Source organism: Centrocercus urophasianus, unplaced genomic scaffold (genome assembly GCF_019232065.1).
Source record: "Centrocercus urophasianus isolate 14NV4802_14NV808 unplaced genomic scaffold, USGS_Curo_1.0 seq_38, whole genome shotgun sequence".
Classification (NCBI taxonomy): domain Eukaryota; kingdom Metazoa; phylum Chordata; class Aves; order Galliformes; family Phasianidae; genus Centrocercus; species Centrocercus urophasianus.
In genome coordinates, this window is record NW_024884955.1 from 2,231,033 (window position 1) to 2,254,287 (window position 23,255).

At 43.7% G+C, this 23,255-nt stretch overlaps 3 protein-coding genes across 4 annotated transcripts in view; all 3 read right to left on the minus strand.

Moving 5' to 3' along the window:
• Window positions 1-3,667, minus strand: part of COL9A3 (collagen type IX alpha 3 chain) — a 33,106-nt gene extending 29,439 nt beyond the window's left edge. The window contains exons 1-2 of the mRNA XM_042832428.1: window positions 3,283-3,667; window positions 2,038-2,106 (exon numbers count right to left, since the gene is read on the minus strand). Of these exons, the coding sequence (XP_042688362.1) occupies window positions 2,038-2,106; window positions 3,283-3,348 (135 nt within the window). The 5' untranslated portion in view covers window positions 3,349-3,667. The remainder of the gene's footprint in view (window positions 1-2,037; window positions 2,107-3,282) is intronic.
• A 1,245-nt stretch (window positions 3,668-4,912) lies between these two features.
• Window positions 4,913-16,005, minus strand: OGFR (opioid growth factor receptor). 2 transcript variants are annotated; one of them, XM_042832446.1, is made up of 9 exons: window positions 15,716-16,005; window positions 13,835-13,888; window positions 11,424-11,471; window positions 10,741-10,803; window positions 10,363-10,447; window positions 9,905-9,983; window positions 9,362-9,428; window positions 8,905-9,053; window positions 4,913-8,447 (listed from the first exon to the last, which is right to left on the minus strand). In XM_042832446.1, the coding sequence occupies exons 1-9, from the start codon at window positions 15,932-15,934 to the stop codon at window positions 7,082-7,084; spliced, it is 2,130 nt and encodes a 709-aa protein (XP_042688380.1). In that variant the 5' UTR covers window positions 15,935-16,005; the 3' UTR covers window positions 4,913-7,081. The 2 variants fall into 2 exon arrangements, with proteins under 2 accessions (XP_042688380.1, XP_042688381.1); XM_042832447.1 differs by lacking the exon at window positions 13,835-13,888 and having other exon boundaries at window positions 15,716-16,004.
• A 367-nt stretch (window positions 16,006-16,372) lies between these two features.
• LOC122167638 (MRG domain binding protein) lies at window positions 16,373-21,692 on the minus strand. The gene is made up of 5 exons (XM_042832368.1): window positions 21,458-21,692; window positions 20,619-20,740; window positions 20,008-20,089; window positions 18,940-19,014; window positions 16,373-17,644 (listed from the first exon to the last, which is right to left on the minus strand). Exons 1-5 carry the CDS (start codon window positions 21,690-21,692, stop codon window positions 17,454-17,456), a joined length of 705 nt encoding a protein of 234 aa, XP_042688302.1. The 3' UTR covers window positions 16,373-17,453.
• Window positions 21,693-23,255: the final 1,563 nt, after the last annotated feature.

Consider the following 23,255-nt stretch of genomic DNA (forward strand, 5'->3'; position numbering starts at 1 on the left):
AAGAGTTCTCACTGTGCTTTAAAAAAAGTTGCACCATTTCAGAAAAACAATGAAGTGCCTTCATTCCTTACAGAATTGACAATGCTACTCAGGCTCCATCCATTGCTGCATTTTATATGGCATAACTTTTTGGAGGGTACTGCCAGAAAAACAGTAGCCCTTCAACTGGAACACTGCATGAGCATCCTCAACACCAGCCACAAGTCTCTTCTTTTATGCAGTTCTCTAAAGGTCTGACTGCCTGATTGAACTGCAGAAGCTATCTCTGAACAGCTGGCTTCATCTCACATTAACGGGGCACCTGACTCAACCTGCATCTGAATGAGGGTTGTAGTTTGTGCCTGCTCGAATGGCAGACTGCTCCCATGCAGGCAGAACTCCATGTCTGAAGGTGGGATTGCAAGACTTGGTGCTTCAAACTCTTTACTCAGCGGTTTGATTTATTAGGACTAAGTTCTTCACAATAATTAGATGTTAGTCTTGTCCCACCTGGAACTTTCTGAAGCTTTTAGCAGTGGATAAAAAGGTGTAGATTCACTCTATAAGTGTTTCCCCAGGTTCCCATTTCCAACAACCATCAGAAGCAATGTTGATGAAGCTCCTGAATAAGGTGTAAAACATGCTGTAGAAAGGGGCAGAACAGCAGGATCACAGGGATTTGTTTCTTTCCAAACGCTGTTACCTACAAGTTGGTTACAACCTGAAGGACTTTGTCCCCCCTAAATTCCTCTTTACACACAACTCCTGCTGCATACAAAACCAGTCCCCATTCCACCAAGTCTTCTGGCCACAGACACCATGGGCTCCCTGCAGCTGCAAGGAATGTGTTTCCTTTGCCCTCCTCCCCTTCTGCCTTTTATCACAAAGAACAGCGGGGAGATATCAGCTCTGAACTTCAAGTGCTACAAAACCAGAGTGAGATTTCCAGTTAAACAGCTTCCTTTAGTTGAAAGGACACTTCAGAGGGAATAGCTGCAAATCAATGAGGTTTTCTCTTCAGACCAGCATTGCTCACACAGCCTCTATGAAAGCTCTCCACTGCAAACAAAAAAGCTCCTTGTTCACTGCTTACCAGGGAGCTAACATATATCTTTTTTTTTTTTCCCCTTTACATTCTTATCCAAAAGCAAATGACCTGCAGGGAGTAAATAGAGTTTTTCAAGGCTGCTAAAAGGCCCAACTGCAGTAAGCACTACTCAAAAGGAGCAACAAAACAGGAAATTGGTCTTCTGTATTTGATACCATCCTGCTGAACATTTATCTGATACTCTAACCCATTGTCACCTACAGAGCAAACAGTTCTTCTCCACCAGAGTCACAGAAGCAATGTTTAATTTCTATGGAGACAGCTATTAAAGGCAACAGGACAAGATTTTTTTCCCTCTCTGATATCTCCTGGGGTACACAGCATTCTACCTACACAGGACACAGGTACACCTACAGAACTGCCCCCTGAAATAAAGGGTTTTTTTTTTTTTCTGTTTGTGCCACTGAAAGCAACTCATGTCTGAAAACCAGTGGGCCAGATTCTGACTTAGCACATGTCAGTGTAGATTGGAGATACTGCACTGATTCTGCTGAAATAAAACATACATAAGAACAGCATCCATGTCGAGTTTCTTCAGACTCTCCACGACCGTGGATGCTCTGAAGCACCACAAACCCCTCTGAGCTACAAAACATTCAGTAACACTGACCCCTATCACATTCATGCACTCAACTTTCCACATTTTGTTCCCTCCTCCTCTCCAGACAGCAAAAGAGAAAAGCACAGCTCTGCAGGCATAGCCGTAAATTCTTGTACACACGCTATCTTTGTCCTGAACTCTCCTGATATGGGGTACAGATCCCACAGTGAAGAAGGTCACTCAGTGCCTCCATTCTCCATTCTAACCGTTGCAGGACAAGATCTTCTTCTCCGCATCCATCCACCTCTGCAGCATGATCCAAAGGCTCAGGAGGACCAGCAGCACTTCTCAGCTCAGCTCACCCTGCCTCTGCTCCACCCCCTCCCTCCCTCTGCCATGTGGCACTCACATCTATGCCGTCCTTGCCAGATGGTCCAGGGGGTCCTCGGGGTCCAGGAGGGCCTTGTGGTCCTACTCTCTGAGAGGATCGGGGGGATGAAGAGGAAGAAAGATTATTTTTCCATCAGAATGAACACACAAGCTAAATAAGAAAGCAATCATTGAGTTCCACAGCTGCTTCACCTCACAGGGCCCTGCACCATTCTGGGCAAACTTGAAGGAGCTCAAAGCAAGGCTCTGTGGAAAACATTTTTAAGTGAGCACAGCCTCAGGGTCTCCAGCCCCTTTAACAGGAAGGAGAGATGGGAAGCAAACGGGCTTGGTTGTACAGGCTGTGTTCCTCACTGCCTATAGGAATGATCCTTATGGGGTAGAGGTCCATGGAAAATAAGTGATAATGTGTAGCATTAAAAATGCATTCAGTCCCAGCCTGATGGCGGTGATGGAGACAGGAGTCTGCTGAAGTCAGAATAAGAAAGGGAAAAAACGTCTCCTCTCTGAGCAGGATGTCATTTGAAAATCTGGGATTTTGGATGTGTGAGGTTGGGGGAAGGAAAGAAAGGTCTGATAAATGACTTCTGTATTGAGAGGACTCCAGAGAGCAACTTGCTTTAGCATTGGCAAAACAAAGGTTTCATTGTGGAAGCAGCTCTGCTCACAGCAGATGAGGGCAGCTCTGAATTTCCAAGCCAGACTGCAAAAATTCCTTACTGGCACAACAAAAAAAACTCACTGAGGAGTTACTTCCCCAGGCAAAAATATTAACATCATGCAGGGAAGTTGAATATAGCTTCACAAGCAAAGTGAATAAGGATTCAATACATTATTTCATAAATGTGAAGTTTTAAAAATTCAGAGGGAAAGAATAAAACATTCTCTGACTCACGGAGAACCAGATCAAGAGATCCCAGTCTCACGGGCACCTCATTGCTTCACTATGAAAAAAAGCTGTTTCTCTTATAACAACTCTCCCTTTCCTAGGGCTTTATCTCTTGCAGCTCTAATTGAAAAAAACAGTACTTGCACAGAAAGTGTAAAGCAGCAGCTCCTGCACACAAGAACTAAGAAGTAAAAGCCTACTGATGCAGGTATGAAAACAGCTCCTCGCTAGGCATGGAGAGTGCATGCTTTAAATTAACTCTAACGACCTGCTATTCCCACGTTTCATTCTGTAGTTATGGCATACACACACTGCAACGTGTCTTTCTCTTAGACACTCATTTCTTGAGCATAAAACCAACGTGAAAATTCTTACCTGAGCTGATGTTGCGGCTAATAGCTGACAAAGGAAGAGAAGCCCAAGAGTGGGGAATACAGTCATCGTGCCCAGGCTCTGTCTCTCCTTTTTACTCCTGGGCAGCCAAACCGTTTCTCTCCCCCTGGATCTTGGCTTACAAATGAGACTTCTCGCCTCCAGATAAACCTGCAGCTCCCACTGGAGGGGCAGTGCTCAGGAGCACAGGCAAGAGGGGCTGAGCCCAGAGGAAAGAGAAGGCTTTGCAAGGAGGTGGGAGCAGGAGGGGGAGCAGCAGGCAGTCATGAAGAGAGGCTCTCATTCATGCCCTGCTGGGCAGCCCAGCGAGCAGGGAAGAAACATAAGGAACAACTGAACTACAGACACACACAGGAGAAAATTCTGCATCTCCAGCTGGAAATACATCGTTCCTTAGGTCTCAGCTGAGGCACTTCTCAAAGCGCATCATCACTTCAGTGCTGGACAGACGAAAAAATAACAGTCATCCATTGCCTGAGGCTACTTGGAAAAATTATTATACACATAACGAGTGCAAGAATTACAGAGAAATGCACTTACTGCTTTGTGAGATGGTTTGTTAGCTCTGCCACAACTGTTTTTTGTTTTTCCTCAAGGGAAACCCAAAGAACGCCAGGCTTATTTCTCGAGGAAGTGATGAATCCTGACCAGAGGAAAGATGACTACAGAGACACAAGCAGGAAGAAAGAAGGAAAAATTCTTGGAACTACAAGGAATTATGAAAGAATTGCCTCTGAAATATTTGCAAGAAAGGAGCAGGGCAACAGCTGCCAAACTGATCCCCAAAAGGTGATCCCAAACAGCAGCCTGTTCACAATGAAGCAGACAGCTTCAGGTTTCCCTTTTTGAATTAAAGACAACTTCATCCAAAGCAATACTTGGAAATGGAGAGAATAAACCGTAGGACTCAGGAATAAAACAGCTAATTTGGTTATCAAGAGGAGAGAGCAGTAGAAAACCAAGGCTTTACAAATTTAATCCCAAGACTTCTATTTGACATCCTGACGCCAGGTTTGTATGGGCAAATAGTGCATGTCTGCCCAGCTCTCCAGCAGCCCATATTTCACCACCAGCTTTTACAGAGACTTAGAGGGCTCAAACATTTACCAGCATCTACAAGGATTTTTGGAACAGTCAGGCAGGGACAGAAAAGGAGAGTGTGCCTGTGTTCACACAGCTTAAAAATAAATTGAATGCTTGTTAGGCAGCTCAAACCCCACAGGAACTTCACAGCTCATACCTTCTCCTTCAAAGAGACCAACTGATGGCAAAGCAGATCCAGCTTTCCCCAGCTCCACTCAACAGCTCTGGCATGCATTTGTTGAGTAAGATGAAGGAAGGATGACATTTTCAGCTCAAAAAGTGTTTACTGAAAAAGAGTATTATCTCATGTCCCAAAGGGAGAGGTCCAACAGCTAAAGCTTCCGTACGCACACTAGAAACTGCTCAAAAGGGAAATCCTGGTTTATTCTACAGAGCATCACTGTAGCTTTCCATCACATACACTTGGGAGGTTCCAAAGCAACTGCAGATGGCTACAGGATGGGTTGGTAGACCAGGGCCATGGTCACATCCTGCCCTCAGAGATGAAAAACGTAAGTGGAAACTGGTATGCATTAAATACATGCTTTAATTGGTGATGTTAATGCAACAGACCGTCATACAGCTCTGACTGCTGAAATACATCCTGTGAACTCACTGCAAACACCTACAGCCGAAACTCTAAACTGAACACAACAGGGAAAGGTTTGTTTTGAGCACTCCAGATTAGGGCTCACTGTGAAATCCCATTAAACAGAAGACAAACTGCACATTAGCATACAGGATTTATGATTGATGCCCCAGCTGAGCATATATTCACAATGAAATGTCATTAAATAAAATACTCAAATCTATACAAAAAAACACGATTAACAATTCTTTATGAGCCTTTTATGAAAGAATTTTTACTCAACATCTTCAAGTTTTTATATCTGTAGAGCTAAGTGCATTCTTATTGGCTATTTAACACCATCTTTTCATAAGAAAGAAAATATTTTAAAAACACTGAAGCCTTTTTCCAGCACACGTGTGATCATCACCATTAAATACTAAGCTTGCAGACTTCTGTTCCCACACATGAGGATATGATGTGCTGAAGCAGGGCCTGCAGCCTGGGGAGGAAAATCACAGATCAAGTTCCTTGAAAGATGAAGCTTCTAACAAACAAAAAGCTGTAGCAGAGAGGCCAAACACTACACAGGCTGCTGCATCTGCTCTCTGGTGAGGTGGGTGAGCCTCTGTCTCCTACATGAAATAAACACCTCCTAAAAGCACCAAAAGTAAAACAATCTGAGCAAGCAGTAGATCGGACTTCTCTGTTCAACAGCTGGTGAAAGCGTTTCCTCTGCTTCACGAAATGGATCCTCTGCTGTAAATCTCTCTGAGCAGAAGTGCTAAATTGTTTTATATTCCCTCAGACTCGGTTGGACCCTGCACAAGTCAGGCAGAACAGCTAGCAGAGAGGTCAGTAGCATGAAGGCAGGAGAACAGTGGGCGAGGTCTGAAAGTAAACTGTTGATGGCTGTAAATGAATGAAGCAGACAAGCATATCCCCTCCAATTAAAGCTTCAATTAACTGACCCACAACAAAGCTCCAGCAGAAACCAGACATGCTGCACTCAAGCACGACCTCACAGTCTGACAAGCTGATCATTAATGGTAGAATGATCCTGCCACAACTGGGATGCAGGTTAGAGCTGAAACATCCAGCTTCATCCAGCAGGCCAGCAGAAAAGAGCCCCTCGGGTCGCTTCAAGTAGCAACAAAATCAGAGAAAACACAACGACAGAAACATTTGTTCCATTTTAGCAATCAAGGAAGGAAGGGCTTTGCATCTGCAGTGGGTAAGTTCATGTGGAAGACTACCAAGCTCCTGAACACAGTGGAAAAAGCAGGGGAAGAGGTGCTCCAGACAGCTCTATGCAAAGTCTGAAGGCTTTTCTCTTAGAAACCCGTAGACAATTTGTATTCTCAATAAATTCAACAAGGGCTACAAAACAACAACTGCAGAGGATAAAGAAAACAAGTAGCCCAATGTTTTTACACCATGGAGAACATTATCTGTACACAAAGGTTAATACCAGTCACAGACACATTAATATTACACATTTTATCCTGGTCTTAATTCAAACTTGTTTTCTTACAGGAGGAGAGGCAACAAAACTCTTACATGATGCAAAATCTCTCATCTCTTTACATAATACTCTCATCTCTTTCAGGCAAATGCCCCAGGAAAGAGACACCTCTGCAGGAAACTGTGAAGGTGCTGCCTTCCAAAACAACCAAGAATTTATATGGCAATAGAAAGGTCTGGCAAATTACATCATGCTATCTTACATTAAAATTCATGTATTTATTAAATACTAAATCAAATCAAGGAAACTGATTAACATTCTCCTTCTTTAAAAAGGGACATACCAGAAGCAAAGCAAAGTGCAAAAATCCCTGTTGCTCCAAGAGAATTCTGAACATCAGATAAAAAATAGGAACACAAACACCACAGCTTGTTGAGGAAGGTGACTAATTTAAAGTTTTCCCCTGTAGGGCAACCAAGTGCTGGTTCTCAGCAGTGTCACTACTGATGACCTTATCAAAGTGAGGAAGGGTGACAATGAGACGGGGTGAGCCTGAATCAGCCCAGTCAGTGTTTATTTTCTCCACAGCGTACAGCTTGCAGAAGTTGGCTCTCAGTAGTTAGGGCAGCACACCTCTGCTTGCTCGAGTGCTCACCGTGCTGCTCTCACACTGTTGCTATGTGCTCTTCACCAGGCTCTGCCACACGCTCAGAGCTACCTGTTCTTTGTATTGCAACCTCAGTACTGCCTTGTTCTGCACGAGAGGATGCAACGCTCTGCTCAGGACTCCCTGGAATTTGTTCGTTGCCTGTGGCTTGCACACCTTCTTTTTCACTCGCATTTGCTGTGTTTTTATGCTGTTCTACCCCACCCGCCTCACTGTTGCCTTCCAGGAGGGTGGCGTTGCAGGGGTGCTCATCACTCTTTGCTGTGACTTGATCTGCACTTGACTCCACGCCATCACTCACTGGAGAAGTCTGAGCAGTGCTGGGAAGCACGGAGGCAGCCGAGGAGTTCAGAGCCCCACCATTTGCATTGCCCTCAGCCTTCTCATCCATCTCCTCCACAGCCGCCTTTTTCTCACTGACTTTTTCATCTTCAGTCTTAGCATTTGAAACAGATGGATGTGACTGGGCACTGTGAGCAGGTGGGGCCATGTTCAGATTGATGGCCAAGTTGAACGTTTTATTTCTTTGTGTTCTCTTATCAACTTTCCTCCTCTTTATGGCTGCATCACCAGCCTCTGGCACTGTTAAGTCTTTGGGGCTCGCATTTTCTTCTTTTGGTGTTTCTTGGTCTTTTTCTGACTGTAAGAGTGGATCCAAGGGGATTTCTGCATCAATTGCACATTCTTCCAGATTACTGGAGATTTTTTCAATGTCAGAAGGGCTTTTCAGTTGTCCGCTCTTTATGGCGTCTGCCAAGTTTGCATCCAGTTTTCTTTTCTTGCTCTCCTTTCCACAGTCATTCTCTGTTGCATCTTGCAATTCAGCCTCACTGTTGCAATCCTTCTCCTGCTGAGCAAATTGAGTTTTTTTCTCATCTTCATCATCCCCACCTTTTGAAACACATTTGCTTATCTTCTCTGTTGTGTCCTCTTCATTTGCTTCAGTTTGCAAGTTGGCAGCATCACCAGCCTTCTGTTCCTCCTCTACAGTCTGGTTCTGACCCTCTTCCACTGAACCATCAATCTTTTTACCAGGAGTTTTCTGTTCATCTTCAGCCTTTTGGTGCAACTTTGACTTGTTGGAGTGGGGTCTGTACTTCAAGAGTTTGTCATGGGGCCCCCACACAAAGCTGCCCTGAGGTCTGTAGTGCTGCCAAGCGTAGTGGACTAGTTCTCTTCTCTTCTGCTTGCTTCTGATGGTGAACAGGAAGTAGTCCAAGGCACTTCTCTTGACATTTGGTAATGTCTCATTAACAAGAGTTTCTGTTAGGAAAAACTTTACCAAGTGCACTTGATAGTGTTCATATCCCATCTCCCCCAGGCACTTCAGGATGCGAGTAATCCGTAAATTGTTGTGGCTAAACCTGAGACAAACAGATGATTAAAGTTAAGTGAAACCTTTACAATCCTGAGGTCATTATGAACCTGTGGGGCACCTGCAGAATGTTTTGTGTACTGCTGAGTAATCTATAAAAGGCTATTTCACAATGCAGATGGAAATACGAGCTTGTCCTACTTCTAATGGACTTACAGCAACTATCTGCAGCAGTACCTTCCTAACCCCTCTTGAAATTAACTCAATTACTTAAAAACTTTTTGACTTCCTGAATTACCCACCAGTAGAAAACAGCCACCATATTGGGTCATACATACAAGACCATGCAGCCCAATATCTTGTCCCTGACTGTGGTAAGCTTTGTGTTAACAACGCCTTGATTTGTCAGGTACAGAAGATTTTCTTAACTTTGACTTTTTTTTCCTCCTCAAACAAGTGCATGGCTGTAGCTAAATGATCAGTAGTACAAACAAACAAAGACTCACCGGTTCAAGTTTAGAAATCTTTCAGCCCAATTCTCTGCTCTCTTGAGTTCTCCAGTTTCCTGGTTCACTAGAATTATTCCATAAAATCTCAACATGAGTCGATAAGCACGTATAAACCTTTCCATAGCTTCCTCTGACTTCTTCAAGGCCTGAAAAAGAGAGACTAATGAGCACAAGTTGCAATTCCCTCATAACCTACATCCCTAAGCAGGATCTGAATGTCAAACAAAGCATAATTATATCACTCATCACTTCATGTGCTGCTGCTAGCAAATGGCAGACACACAAGACAGACAACTGCTGATCAATGCTTGAATGAGACCTGCTCACACCAGGGCCCCAAGAAAGCAAGGGGGGGAAAAAGCCCTACACTTTAAACATAATTCTTTTAGGGAAAATTCTAACATTCTTTATATTTAAAAAAAAAAAAAAAAAAAGGGACATAAGCTTTCAATACCTCAATTTCTTGACACGTGAGTGGCTTCGCACGAAAATTCATCCCATGTTCACGTAAAGGAAATAGCCTAAGAAGAAAGAAGTTTTCAGCCCAGATGAGCACAGATGATATCCAACCCAGGGAACCCACTCTCTTAAAACTCAAACGATCCCAGAAATTGTGAGATCACAGGAATCTCACAGACAGTTCATATTCCCATGAACACAGAAGTAGTTAATTAGAAGACAAATCCCTTCCATAAAAGAATCGTACACAAAGGTGATAAATAACAGCACTTAAACTTTGCTTATTTCCAACCCTCACTCCAGTAAAACTTTGTTCTGCAGTACGTTAGAAGACCAAGCATTACTTTGCTGAGACCTATTACCACAGCTGCACTGAGAACCTGTGTCTTCAGGATTTCCAGAGCATTGCTTCCAAAGGTACAGAGAGAGAAAAAAAAAGGCAAGTTTCACTTAAGAGTAACTCCAGACTTCATGGGAAGGTGAATTCAACAGCACGTATACAACTGACACAGGCACTATATTCACACAGGTATTTTACCACTGTATGTATGAATGGTTTTCTTCCAGAACCTCATAGTTGTCCCACCAAGATTCAAGCAGATCTTCAATATGCAAACCTGCAGAGAAAATACAAAACTGAGGCGAGAATAAATGAGACCAAATGAAAACTGAAGTTAGCCAGTCATACCAGGCAGGTCATTAGCCATAGCCAGGGGTCAGCATTCAGGTTTATCTGCTGTACGGCTATACTGAGAAGTCAGAATAATTAAAAAAGAATCATGTATTTTTTTCAAACCAGCAAACAGAAAATTAAAGAAAATTAAAGAAAATGCAGCAGGAACAAAGACATTTTAAAATGGAAATTGTAGAGGGTTTTTTTTTTTTCCCATTTGGTTTCTGTTTTAATGGTTGTTCCACATGGATTATGCTACACCTCCACCAACTCCAACAGCCACAGTAGAGCTGCACTGAGCAGTCATCAAGCAAGGTACTCACCGTGAGGCATAAAAGCAATCTCATTTTTGTAGAAGCTCAAGTTCCACATATCTTCTTCCTCATCAGTTTCTGATTCTATCAAACCCTGGAAACGAGAACAAGAAATCAACAAGCAGAAGTAACGCAGTACTCACTTCAGCACTTCTCCTTCCCTCTCATCAGGAGCACAGGCTAAGTCCTTGAAACCTCTGGGAAAGAACTGCTTGTTTTTGATGCACCCACATGAACATTATCCTCTCCCTTCATAAATTAATCCTTTAAAGCTAGAAGCCTCAGTGTGAAGATGAAAGGGCATCTTCAAAGCTAGAACACATTCCTAAACTCAGCATGCAACAAGGAAAAGCCACGAGAGCAGGTGCACTATCATGAAGTCCATACCGGGTAACGATGCCTGTATCTCTGCAAGTCTCTTGCTGCATTCCAGTTGCGCCTGCCTGAGATCTAGAGAAAAGTCACAGATCAGACACCCAGGATAACGTGGCCTTCTGAAAATAAAAACGCAGCCTGAACTCAGCATTTCCCACACCTGTTCCCCTGTGCCCAGCAATTCACAGCTCCAGCACCCCAAGAACAGCCCAGTTCTTACTGGACTCAGCCAAAAGATTTTTCTTCGCAGTTTTATTGGGCTCTTTATGTTTGATGTCTGCCTTCTATCCCAGGCAGGTTTTCCTACAGAAATGGTCAGAGCTAGCTGGAAAGTCCCTGAATGATAAATCTTAGTTTGTTAACTCACAAAGTTTTAAGTAGACAAATTAAGTTCTATCTGCCTGTCCCTGAATCACTACGTGCTTCAGTCAAGAGAGATCATACTTTAAACTGTAGAATTCAAGATGCATAAAGATCATTTAAATTCAGGACTCTTCTTTCCTCCAGACATTATTCAGCATGCATTTTCTTCATTTTTGCTTTCTACTCTAGAGCAGTCCTGCTGATCTGGCATTGTGCTCCTTTGGATAACAACAGCCACATGGTCACACTAGGTATCTGTTTTATTCCCATAACAATCATCATTTTCATTGCTGCTCATGTTTCCAAGTAACCTAACTGTGTGCCAAGCCTACCTTAAAACTCCTCTGAAACAATGGTGACGAATTGGATCTTCTTTGTCCCTACAAAGAGAAGGCAATTAGAAGGAAACATACTGAAACAAAACAATACAATAATACCACATGAAGATACCCACAGCAGTAATTCACATGATCCCTATTAGTTGCCAAGTGACAGATTTGCCTAGTGACAACTGAATTAACATGGCTTTATTAATCATTTAAATTACCATAGAAAAAAGCCTGTGCTGCCACATTTGCCTGACAGCAAGGTATCAGGCTCTCCCTGCTACACATGCATGCTGGATTCATTATAGTCATAACATGTATAAAGCAATCATAAAGAACACTCTTCTGAACAGTGGAAGTTGCAAACAATGCCATTTTTTTTTTTTAATGTATATTTACATTTAAGTGCATTACATCCATGGTAAGAGATTTTTGTGACAACTCGTAAGCAACAGAGGCCGAATCTTGCTGAGTGCTACACCATCTTGTCTCAAACCATGACAAGATGTCAAGATGACGTCAAGGCACAACCAACAAAACAAACAAGATTACTGTGAATAAAAGGATCCACCCAGTGCAAAGCACACAGGAGCAAGAGAGTTCAGCAATAGCCAACAAGAGCCGAGCCTTTGAGAACAGGGATGAGGCAGGCAGAATCTTGCAAAATAAACCTTCCAAGAAACTTAGTGGAAAGAAGCAGCTCTCAAGTTATTTGAAAGCCTCAGTTGCTACTACTTAACTTCCTTTGCCTAGAGAAAAATAAGAAGGAAAACCACTTTGTATCGAGCAGCAAACAGCCAGAAGTGGTTCCACTAATGCAGGAGCAGGGTGAGATTTCCCAGCACCTCCTTGTAATGAAGCAATCCCTCCAACCGTACTGCTCACCGTTAGCACTTGAAATTAGAAGCAGGCACAGCTGGGGGGAGATGATCAATGAAGAATTTTTAAAGTTTTGTTTAAATATACATTTGCACACACTATGGTCCCCATTCATTTGGGTGAAAGGAATTAAAACACAAACAAACCTCCAGGTTCATGTGGTTCTGTTGTTGTGTTTTTTTGTGTTTTGTTTTTTAATGTAACTAAGCTGTGATGTGACCTAAAATAATACCTGTCTACATTGCAATACATTTCCCACAGCTGCATGATCCACACAGGATTAGAAATCAAGCGCTGGTATCCCATGGCTGCAACACCCCCTGCCAATAGAGCAGCTAGAAATGCACATAACTACAAAAAGCCATGTTATGCAGTTAATATTTGGAAAATAAATGTGGACACACACAAAAGACTGAGATATCTGCTCAGCCAAAGCAGATCAATATTATTCTTTCATTCAAGATGTAAGCACTGACCAAGATTTAGAGCTCTGAGATTCAGCAGTTCTTTTAACTGTAAGTTTTGAGCTCCACAGATTAAATCCTGATACATGAGGAATTAATGAGAACTTAACTGCCAAATACAGAGGAATCAATTTCAGACATTCCTTTCACTTCAGAATCAAAACCAATGTCTTTTAACACAGTTAGCTGAGCTGAGTTAACAGGAAAATAGTTTTAATTCTGAAAAATGATTGGTTTGCTGAAGAACAAGCATAAATACAGAGACAGACATGGCACAGCGGTGTAAGGTGCTATTGGGCTGCTTCAGAAAGAAGCTGGGTCAAGGAAGCAAGCAGGCTGGAGCACAACATGAGGAAAAACAATGTGGAGAAGCAAAGAGCAAGAACTCAGCCCTCTGCCCATGGAGGTGTTGTTCCTGGATTTCTACAGACTTCAGTACAAGCCACACAGAAATGTGACCTTCACTTTCTTTCCAGATTACGGAGACAAACTTGTACACACACACAAAAAAATCAAACCTTATTTCAAACAACATTCATAAGCAACTTAAGGTGGGATTCCACCTCCAGCACTGCTGAAGCATCAACCAGAACGTACACTGTTTCATGAAGAGCACGAGGAGAGCAGAGAAAAAGCTGGAAAGGGTAACACCAACTGTGTTTGGCTGGAAACTGGAAATCAAATCCAACTGAAAGGGCTGAAAGGATGCAGAGATTATCAACAAGAAAGAAGACAGTCTTAGATGAGCGATGGAAACCTTCCATTTGGGGATAGTTAGGAGATGGCAGAACTACAGGGCTTGTTACGAGGCTCTGAGCAATGCAGCACAAACCCCATGCGCTACAGCAAATGAAGAGGTGATCTCTGAAGATGAGCATAAGCCCCAAGATGTTCTGTGGTCACTCTTGGAAGAACCTTAAAGCACTGGAGTGCAAAAGAGTTAAAAAGACACCTGGAGAAATTTTTAATTACAAATACGGGGTATTTGCAGAGAAACAAGTGACATGCAAGCATAAAAGAATTTGAAGGTTTTGATAAGCATGTAGTAAAAATAATAAAAAAAAACCCTCTAACCTCAGTATTGAATAAATACATTAGCAGCTTCAGGAATATAGCATACCATCTAGGCTGAGGGGAGAAGAATTAAAGTTAGTGTAATATCAGCAGAAGTAGGAACTTATTTTGGAACCTGACTCGTGGCTTTGGCAAGTTACAAAGGCATAGACTTATACCAGAAGATGCACTGTTTCTTTTTGCACTCATTCTCACTCCCTTTAAAAAGGAATCAGGCACTGTAAGACAGAGGTGATTATATATCCATCCGTGAAGGAAGAGCTCCACTTTAAAGGTGAAGAACAATATTCCAGGGGCATAAATCCCAGAGACAACATCCTCCTCAAGGCAAAGTGAAAAAAAACGGTCCTTGCTTTTACTGTTGTCACAATCCAGAAGTCGCTCTAAGAAAATAAAAATCTAAAGAACAAACATCAGAAAGCACAATCTGAAAGTTCAAGGGATTTTATCAGGTTTTAAAATTCGTAAACAAAACCAGAGCTCTAATCAAGAACAGAAAATTGACCGTGTGCCATCAAACAACGCAAACCACATAAAGGAACAGGGAAGGATCTTCCATTCCACCTAAAACACCTGTGACCTCACAAAGATCTATGCCAATAGGCCTCACACCATCCCCATGAAGATGTGCACGCCCAGCTGCTCTATTTAAGCTTTGATTTTGTTTGTGAAGTATAGGGGGTGTGGCTTTGTACTAAGTCATTGATGTTTGGAATATTGTGTTGCATAGAAGTTACATTTTTTTTTTAAATAGGGTTATTTTATTCACTTAGTGTTTATAGAAGAAAAAAAAAATAAAGTTTAATACTAATACATTCATATTAGAAACTTTATTAGTTTCTAATATATTATCTGCTTGTTCCCACCTTGAGAATATGGATGCATCCCTGAAATGAAACCAGAAGCAAAAGATCAGTTTTCATTTCCCCAAAAGGGGAGGAGTTAACAGTGTTTCTGCTGGATCCATAAAAGGCTGAATAGTTTTGCATTTGCAAAGCAACATTGTAAAGATAGCAGCTTCAGAATAGACAGGCTCCTCATAAAGTTGAATCAACGTAAGAAAATGGAGACAAGTGTTAACATTTTGCAGAATATAACTGCAGTTCTGAGAACATCAATGGATCTTTTCAGTGAGTTGCTATATAAATAATATCTCGCATAAGAAAAAAAAAAAAAGGCTAAAGGAAAGAAAAACTCACAGCTCATTTTAGTAATGGTCTGATGGTTCTCCATGGCATGAAAGAGAAAGGACACTGTAGAGGACATCACCGTAAAGCAAGGATCTGATGCAGACACCATGCTATTGTGCCAAAACAGTGTCCGTAAGCAATGGAGAAAACATGCTGCACCATGTAGAAGACAAAATGTTATTTACAGGATAAAGCAGCCATACTACAGGGTGTGAGGGCAAAGAAAATGCGAGAACCCTGCACATAGCAGCCTAATGAAAGTTAGTTCTTAAAGCTCCAACACAACTCTGCCACTGCTATCTGAGTCGCAAAGACATCATTTCCAAGTGGGCCTCACATTGCCTCCTCTCTTCGAGGTTAGAAGACTGGCTCCACCGAGATGAGGACAGAACTACACGCTAACGATCGCTGCCAGAACATACAAACCTTCCGACTTATTTTAAGCGTTTCATCTGCTCCAGTCCCCGGCTGTAAATCGGGATAGGAGGGAAAAGGGGCCCAAAATACAGGCAGTAGGAAAAGCAGCCGGGCCAGGAAGATGCACGGACAAGGGGAGACGCGCCGAGGAGTCGGGGACTGGAGCCGGAGGAGGCGCTCGGACAGGTGCACGCAGGGCTCTGCCGCCCGCCCCAGTGCCTCCAGCCCGGCATCGAGCGAGCTGAGGAGCACCGCTGGGCCTGTCGGCACCCACCTGGGCCTGCCGGGATTCCCGAGGCGAGCTCAGCACAGACTTCTCCGCATCCTCCGGCTCCTCCCCGGCGGCCGCCTCCGCTCCCTTAGGCTGGCCTTCACCGCCATCCTTGTCCTCCTCCTCGTCGTCGTCTTCCTCCCAGGTGGAGTCGTACCTCCAGAAGCACGTCTCGTCCCCGTCCTCGTCCTCCTCCGCCCTGAAACTGAACCAGGCCGCCATGGGAAGCCGGCAGAGGAAAAGGAAAGCGAAAGGAACGCCGGGCCAGCCCGCACAAAGCCGGAGCACGTGGGTCGGGGCGGAGGAGGTGGAAGCCCGGCACGCCCCGCCCTCTTCCTGCGGCGCGGCGCCCCATTGGGCAGCAGGCTGCTCCGCGCGGTCCTAGCGCCCGCCCGCCCGGCCCGCGGCCAGTCCACCTGAGGGAAGAGAGGAGGGAACGGCAGCTGCAGGCAACGAGCGGCCTGAGCGAGACTGGCTCTTGTTCCCGTGCTAGCTAAACGGTGGTGGGAACGGGGTGCTGTACGAATGGGAGCTTTTCTCCTTCCATCAGCAAGACTCGGGTGCGGGAACACCCTTGCTGCTGCTGCAGCACAGTGCACGAGAACACACGCGTGGGGTGGAAAGGAAGCTGTTGGTTCCTCACCTTAAAGACAATACTGATAAAGTAATTCTTTTTATTAACCGCTCGTCGATATGGTGAGGCAAATTCAGCCACATTTCAGCCTCTTTCAGTCACCATTTCACACGTTGGTTGACCGCAGTCCATCTTTTCACAACTCAAAAATAGTAATTTCTATCAAATCTTACTATTCTGGTATATAAAAGGTAAGTGTTACAACATCAGTAACATTTTAAATTATAGAACAGGAACAACGCTTTGCAACACCAATTCCACATCAATAAAACTGCTTAAAAATAAATAATGAAGTACAAAACCTGCTGTTACATACAACTGTGGTACAGACAGATGAAGCAACATCTCCAAGTTTAGGCACAGCTCAGCTGATCCCTTTCAAAACCATGCGAGTCCAGCGGATATTTAATTTAGGACTCATTAATAATCCTCCTTACAGGTGTTGTCATTTTCACTTCAGTTATGGTATACAAGCTTAGCAAGATTGAAAAAAGTTACATCACTAAAGGTAAAAGAAGTAGATTTTCCTCCAGCAAATGGTGTGAAAGAATACCTCAGCACAGCAGTCGTATTTAAAAGGATTTTGGTTTTACTGAACCAACAGATTCAGATATTTGATACAAATGGTATGTTTGGACAAACGGCCAAACAGCATTACCCACAGAGGGTCTGTGATGTTCAAAGACAGCAACCAAGCAAAGGCGAAAACAACCAATTCAAAACTTACAGATACAACCCCTCTATTTTCCATGAATCGAGGCTCTGTGTCTCACTGAACACTTCTTTCAGGAGCTGTTCCAACACGGCGTGCGCTACTTGGAAATACAAACACTGCAACTGTTACATATGCATAAACCCTCCCTGCTGCCAGCTTTCTCCCTGAGCGCCCTGAGCAGGTTGCCACCGTGCAGCCTGGTGCCACGGCACAAACAGATCAAGGATGGGCACAAAGTCCTGTATGCATAAAGGCAACGTGCAGGTTCTTCAAATACCTGGCTCAGATATCATTTCCTTTGTGAGAAACGTTTATCTAATGACAATCCTACTATTTGTTTTTAATATTCCCTCCTCACGTTCCACAGTCAGCTACTTCTGTTGTTCACAGCTTTATGTCCTGCGTCGTTTTGCAGCGCTGGGGCTGGAAGGGTTGCTGTTGGCATTTAAGACCTTTTCAGTGACTCTGTTGCGTTTCCTCTTATCAGATCCTTCTTTGGACCCAGAATCTGTCAAAGTCTTCTCCTTCTCTTTGCTGCTTGGCTTCTCAGTTGTTTTTCCTAAACTTCCAGAGGGTGTAAAAACTGAAATAGGATCAAAAGTAATGAGTCCAGATCAGACTCATGCACGTAGGCAAACAAGAACTGATATAAAATCTCTTCATATTACATTAAACTTTTCAAATAAATACATTCTCAGCACCTTTAAAGATCCTTTAAGTACTACTTTCATTTTTAAAAAGGCATGGCTTTCTTTTATTACTTGATTTCGAAGTTGGGCATGCATGTTGAAGGATAGAAATGACATTCATTAAGTGGAAACAAGCAGCACTTAAAATACTTAATGAGAATATTTTATATAGGACCAATCTGTGAGATTTATAATTAGCACTGCTCATTACTTTTGGGATTTGAGATAGGTTTTGAAACAGAACACCCAAAATGTGAAACTTCATATATTTTTAAAATACATTTTTAGACCTTTTATTACACTGATCTTTAAAACACTTATTCTGCAATATGATGACATTATGCAGCTAACAGTTGGCTTGGTCTGTTAAGGGAAATAGCAGGATCTCTACTGTCTGTGCTTGACTTTGTTCTACAGCAAAACATTTTTCAAAAGTAAGCTTTTCCCTCATTTTAAGAGGAAAGATAATGCAAAACAAACAGACAAAACCCCATCCCACTCTGCTCTCCTTCCCATTGTAGCATCTCAAGTTTTGATTTGCTGGCCTTAATTTATCTTAATTCAAATAAATTTAATTTAAACAAATAAAATCACAGAATGGCCCGGGTTGGAAAGGACCTCAAGGATCACCAACCTCCAACCCCCTGCTACGTGCAGGGCCACCAACTTCCATATCTAATACCAGACCAGGCTGCCCAGGGCCCCATCCAGCCTGGCCTTGAACACCTTCAGGGATGGGGCATCCACAGCCTCTCTTGGCAGCCTGTTCCAGCACCTCCCTCTTACAGTAAGGTGCTGGAACTCTTATAGTGAAGAACTTCCCCCTGACATCCAACTTAAATCTTCCCTGCCTCTACTTAAAACCACTGTCCTGCAGTCATCAACCTTTCCAAAGAGTTGACTCCCCTCCTGTTTATAGGCTCCTTTTAGGTACTGAAAGGCTGAAATTAGAAGCTACAGAACTGCACACATGAATCAGGAGCAAGGCAGAAATCTCCAGAAGAATCATATGCTGGCAACTGCTTATTCTGTGCACTCTTAGGTTACTCTACTTCTTTACATCTGAACAGAAATCACAAAATACAGTATTTATGATATTTACATATGATATTTACATTTTAACATCAATTTTTCAGAAATACAGTTGTTTTCTTTAATCTCATTACACAGCAGAGAGTTACAAATTTACCTTCTTCTGGACCTGCATGTGTTTCCATCTCTTCTTTTATCTCCTCTTTCATTTCTTCTTCAATCATCACTTTTCCTATGGAATTGGTCATTAAGCAATGGTTAGATGGTTATGGAGAACCATACAGAGGTTTCTTCCATTAGCAACCTCAGCATATGTGCAGTGTGTGCAGACACTAGACATAACAGCAATGTTCTTAAGAATTAAAGCATACAAACTATCCTAAAAATAAACACGTCCTAACAATAAAAATGCAAGGGTTACACCAGCAACAGGTATTTGCTGCAAGTCCAAGTCAAATGGAAGTTTCTTCTGCACTGAAACTATAGATATACAGTAAAAGTATATTTCCAGTGTATGCTTTGAAACATTTGCTGACAGTGCTGTTCAGTGGCCTTAATCATTCACATTCAACACATAGTCACAGAAATATTACATACAATGTATATAGAGAAATGTTATTACACTCCACAGCTTCCTTCTGAAAAGATCTTGCTACGGACCACAGAAAAGTGCACAGATGATCAATTTCAGCAAAAAGGTCGACCTCAATCCAACAGAAGTCTCAACAAAATGCAAAACCACACAATAAACAACCAACTGCAAAGAAACACAAACAGGCAGCAGTAAAGCACGTGGATTTTTTGTCTACCCCCAGAAGCTGAATCTACAAGCAAGTACAAACAGAACCTGCTTGTGCCATATCAGCATTCATCTTTATTACATTTAAGAATACAAGGAATACTGCGTGGAGTTTGACCAAAGGTCTGTCTTGCCCACTAGCCTACTTTCTACAGCAGAGAATCAAAGAGGCTGATAAATGGGGAACATGAACAACACCAGCAGGGTGATCCTTTCCCCGATTATTTCCTTAGCCAGCAGATTCAAGAGATGTATCTGTTCTCTTCTTTTTCATCAGTACACCTAACACACCAGTCTGAAAGAATAGGCATGTATTTATGCTAGTAGGGCACATTGTTATGTTCTTTTCTGGGAGTTCTGTTAAGCTATTTGTTCTGTGATGGGCCTAGAGCAACAAAGAAATAAAAGATTTCTATCACATCTTACCTTCTCTCACTTCTTGAATCAGTTCATCAGGAAGAATAAAATTCTTCTCTATATTTGGAAATGGAAGAATCTCAGATTCATGCTTGGTAAGAAAATAAAGATTTTTATGATTGATCTTGGTAAAAATAAAAATATATATATATAGAATAGAAATGCAATCTCAAGCTCTATTTTAAGTGCACTTAGTACCAAATAATTTTTAACAATTCTCAGATACTACAGCGTTAAGGATGCTCCTGATATCAAACTGGTTCCTAAGTTGAGATCACGACTCATGACCATTAGAGACCATTTCTGGAAAGACACTGTGGCAAATTCTTAAATAAATATATAAGCTGTCTGTTTGGTACCTAAGTACACGTGTAAATGTTTGCTGGATCAGCTCTTAGGCGATTAAAAATAAAAAGAGAATAAAATCAGTAAAAAGTCAGAACTCAGTATGGCAAAAACGAAAACACAAACCAAAACACGGTAAGTTTTATTGCCTCCCACCCAACGCACTTTCATACAGGAAAAACTTCATCTCCTCACTGGAACACACACAGCGTTCTGTAGCTTGAGAGCTGTCAGGTGCCAGGGATTACAACCAGTCAGGACTCCCTTATACTCACAAGAGCCTGCATGTCATACATGGTGCTCAGATGGTCCCAAATCACTTTGGAAGAAATCTGCCGTCCGATATTCTGACTGAATTTATCTCGGATACAAATCATGTGAAAATGGCGATTCACACCTGGGGGGAGAACTCAGTGCAATTAACACCGCCAACAGCTTGATTTGTGTCGCAAAATAATATCAATCATCAAACAAACAAACTATAATCACAGGGAAATCACAGAATGGCCAGGGTTGGAAGGGACCTCAAGGATCATGAATCTCCAACCCCCTGCCACATGCAGGGCCACCAACCTTCACATTTAATACCAGACCAGGCTGCCCACGGCCCATTCAACCTGGCTTTGAACATCTCTAGGGACGGAGCATCTACAGCCTCTCTGGGCAGCTGTTCCAGCACCTCACCACTTCCCGCTGACATCCAACCTAAATCTTCCCTCCCTAGATGGGGACATCATACAGTACGGCGAGAAGAACGGCATCCCGTCAGCACAGCCCGGCTGTTTCCGCACCCTGCACCGCAGGCGCTGTTCTGGAGAGAGGCTGCGGTTGCCGCACTGGTGGTACTTCCACGTGAAACCGCAGCCACAGCTCCCAGAGAAACGCTGCCACTGAATAACCCCGGGAGGACAGGCAGACAGGAGGGCGGGCCGTGCGCGCCGAAGAGCGCGGATCGGGAGGGGCGAGCACAGCTCTGCACAGCGCTCGGGCCGCCCGGGCCCGGAGGCCGCTGGGATCGGCAGCCCAGCCAGCGCCCGCCCAGCCCCGGCGCCCGCATCTCCAACCCGGCCGACGCCGCTACTAGAGGCCGAGGCTCTGCGCGGCCTGCTCTCACCTACGGGCTTGTGGCCCAGCATGGCGTGGAAGAGGCAAACCTCCACTTCGGGGCTCCACACCACCACCGCCTCTTCCGCCGGCACTCCGGGCTCCGGGGCGGAAGCGGCTGCCGCCGCGGCGGCCGCAACAGCAGCGGCGGCGGCAGCGACCGCCGCGGCGGTCCCGGGGCCGGCCGAAGGCAGCGGCGGTTTCTCCGCGGCGGCGTTAGCCGCGCCGCCCTCCGCCTCGCCCATGGCCGCGCCGTGCCGTGCCGCCGCGCGGCGCCCTCTGCCGTTCCCCCGCGCCGCCTCCGCAGCGGCTCCTGGCGGCCGGAGGAGCGGGCTGGGCGCGCTACCCGCTCTGTGCTGGAGGGGGGGGGGGGGGGCAGTTGTGAGAGGTTTTACCTCGAGCTGCTGTCAAGAGGGAGATTTCGCGTGGCACTGCGCGCCTCAGTACCCAAAACTGCTCGTCACTGTCACGGCGCTGTCACTTTTTGTTTTTAGGAACTACATCTCATGCGTTGAGAAGTGCAGAAGTCACCTGCTGTGTTCGTCATTTAAGGCATGAAAGTGTTTCATTTGGGAAGAAAGAACACGGCAATTCCTCTGTAGTGCGGATTGGTGTTTTTTGGGGTGGTTGGCTGTTATCACATGTGATACCGGCACACATGCACGCACCAGGGCTTCTGTCACTCACAGGATCAGGTTTTCCAGTTGCTCGCTTCAGAACTTAATCTTTTAGGTGACATTAAAATGAGTTCTACAACAAATAGCGATGATATACGTAAAGAACGGCTGCTGTGAGTCAGTAATAAAACAGTGTGGGCAGAAACAAGGAGAAAGACATCTTCATGCAAATTGTCCAAACAATGAGAAATAGGAAGGTGAAAACGCTACTGTGAGAAATGGGAATTTTCTGTACGTCTGATACACAAAGAACTAACTAACTCTTATTGCCTGATACCATGCTTGTACCTCAAGCAGATTAACATTCAGGAAACATTTGAAGTGAGCTGAACCCAAAACTTGCAAGCCCTGCGAGGTTTGGAGGTAAGGATGGGGTTGGAAATGGATGATCTCTGAGGTTTCTTTCCAACCCAAACAATTCTCTTATTCCATGATTCTCTGATGCTGGATATGAATGCCCGGATACAAATTCTGGTTTCTACGTGGGTTCGGGTAGAAAATGGAGAGGAATCTCTTGCTCAGTCTGGTTTAGATGCTGTTGAAATTTTTCAGGAATCCCTGTTTCTGTGACAGCCTGAATCACAGTGACAGAAATCTTGATGTGGAAAAGCCATTCCTGCAAGACGTCAGGATTCTCCAAAATATCTTTTTTGTCTGCTGTCAGCTCTGTACCCACATCCTGGTTGTGACAAATTTGCCTTCGCACACTTTTGCCTTCACAATAGTTTCCTCATTTTGAGCCATAATTACATACCAACTCAAATTTGCTGGTCTTCAGTAGAAATCCACATATTTTCCCATTAAATCCAGCCCTAAATCCAAGAAAACTCTCAGACATGTTTAGTCTTCCAATGTTTATTTGACCTATGCTGCTACCTAGTCTTACTCTGCTATCAAGAGAGGGTTATGATTTTCTGTGATGGCTGCACAGCAGGAGTAAATGGGTTCCTGAACAACTAAATTCCTGCTTTATACACATGTTTCTAGGCACAGAAAAATGAAGGACAAAAGGAAAGAAAGTAAATTGAAGAGTAGAAAAATTGTCCCCCAATAGAGTAGTTTTCTAAGTTTTACAGGAATTTTTTATTTTATTTTTGTAAAGTCTGTATGAAATGCTGAGCTTCAGCAATC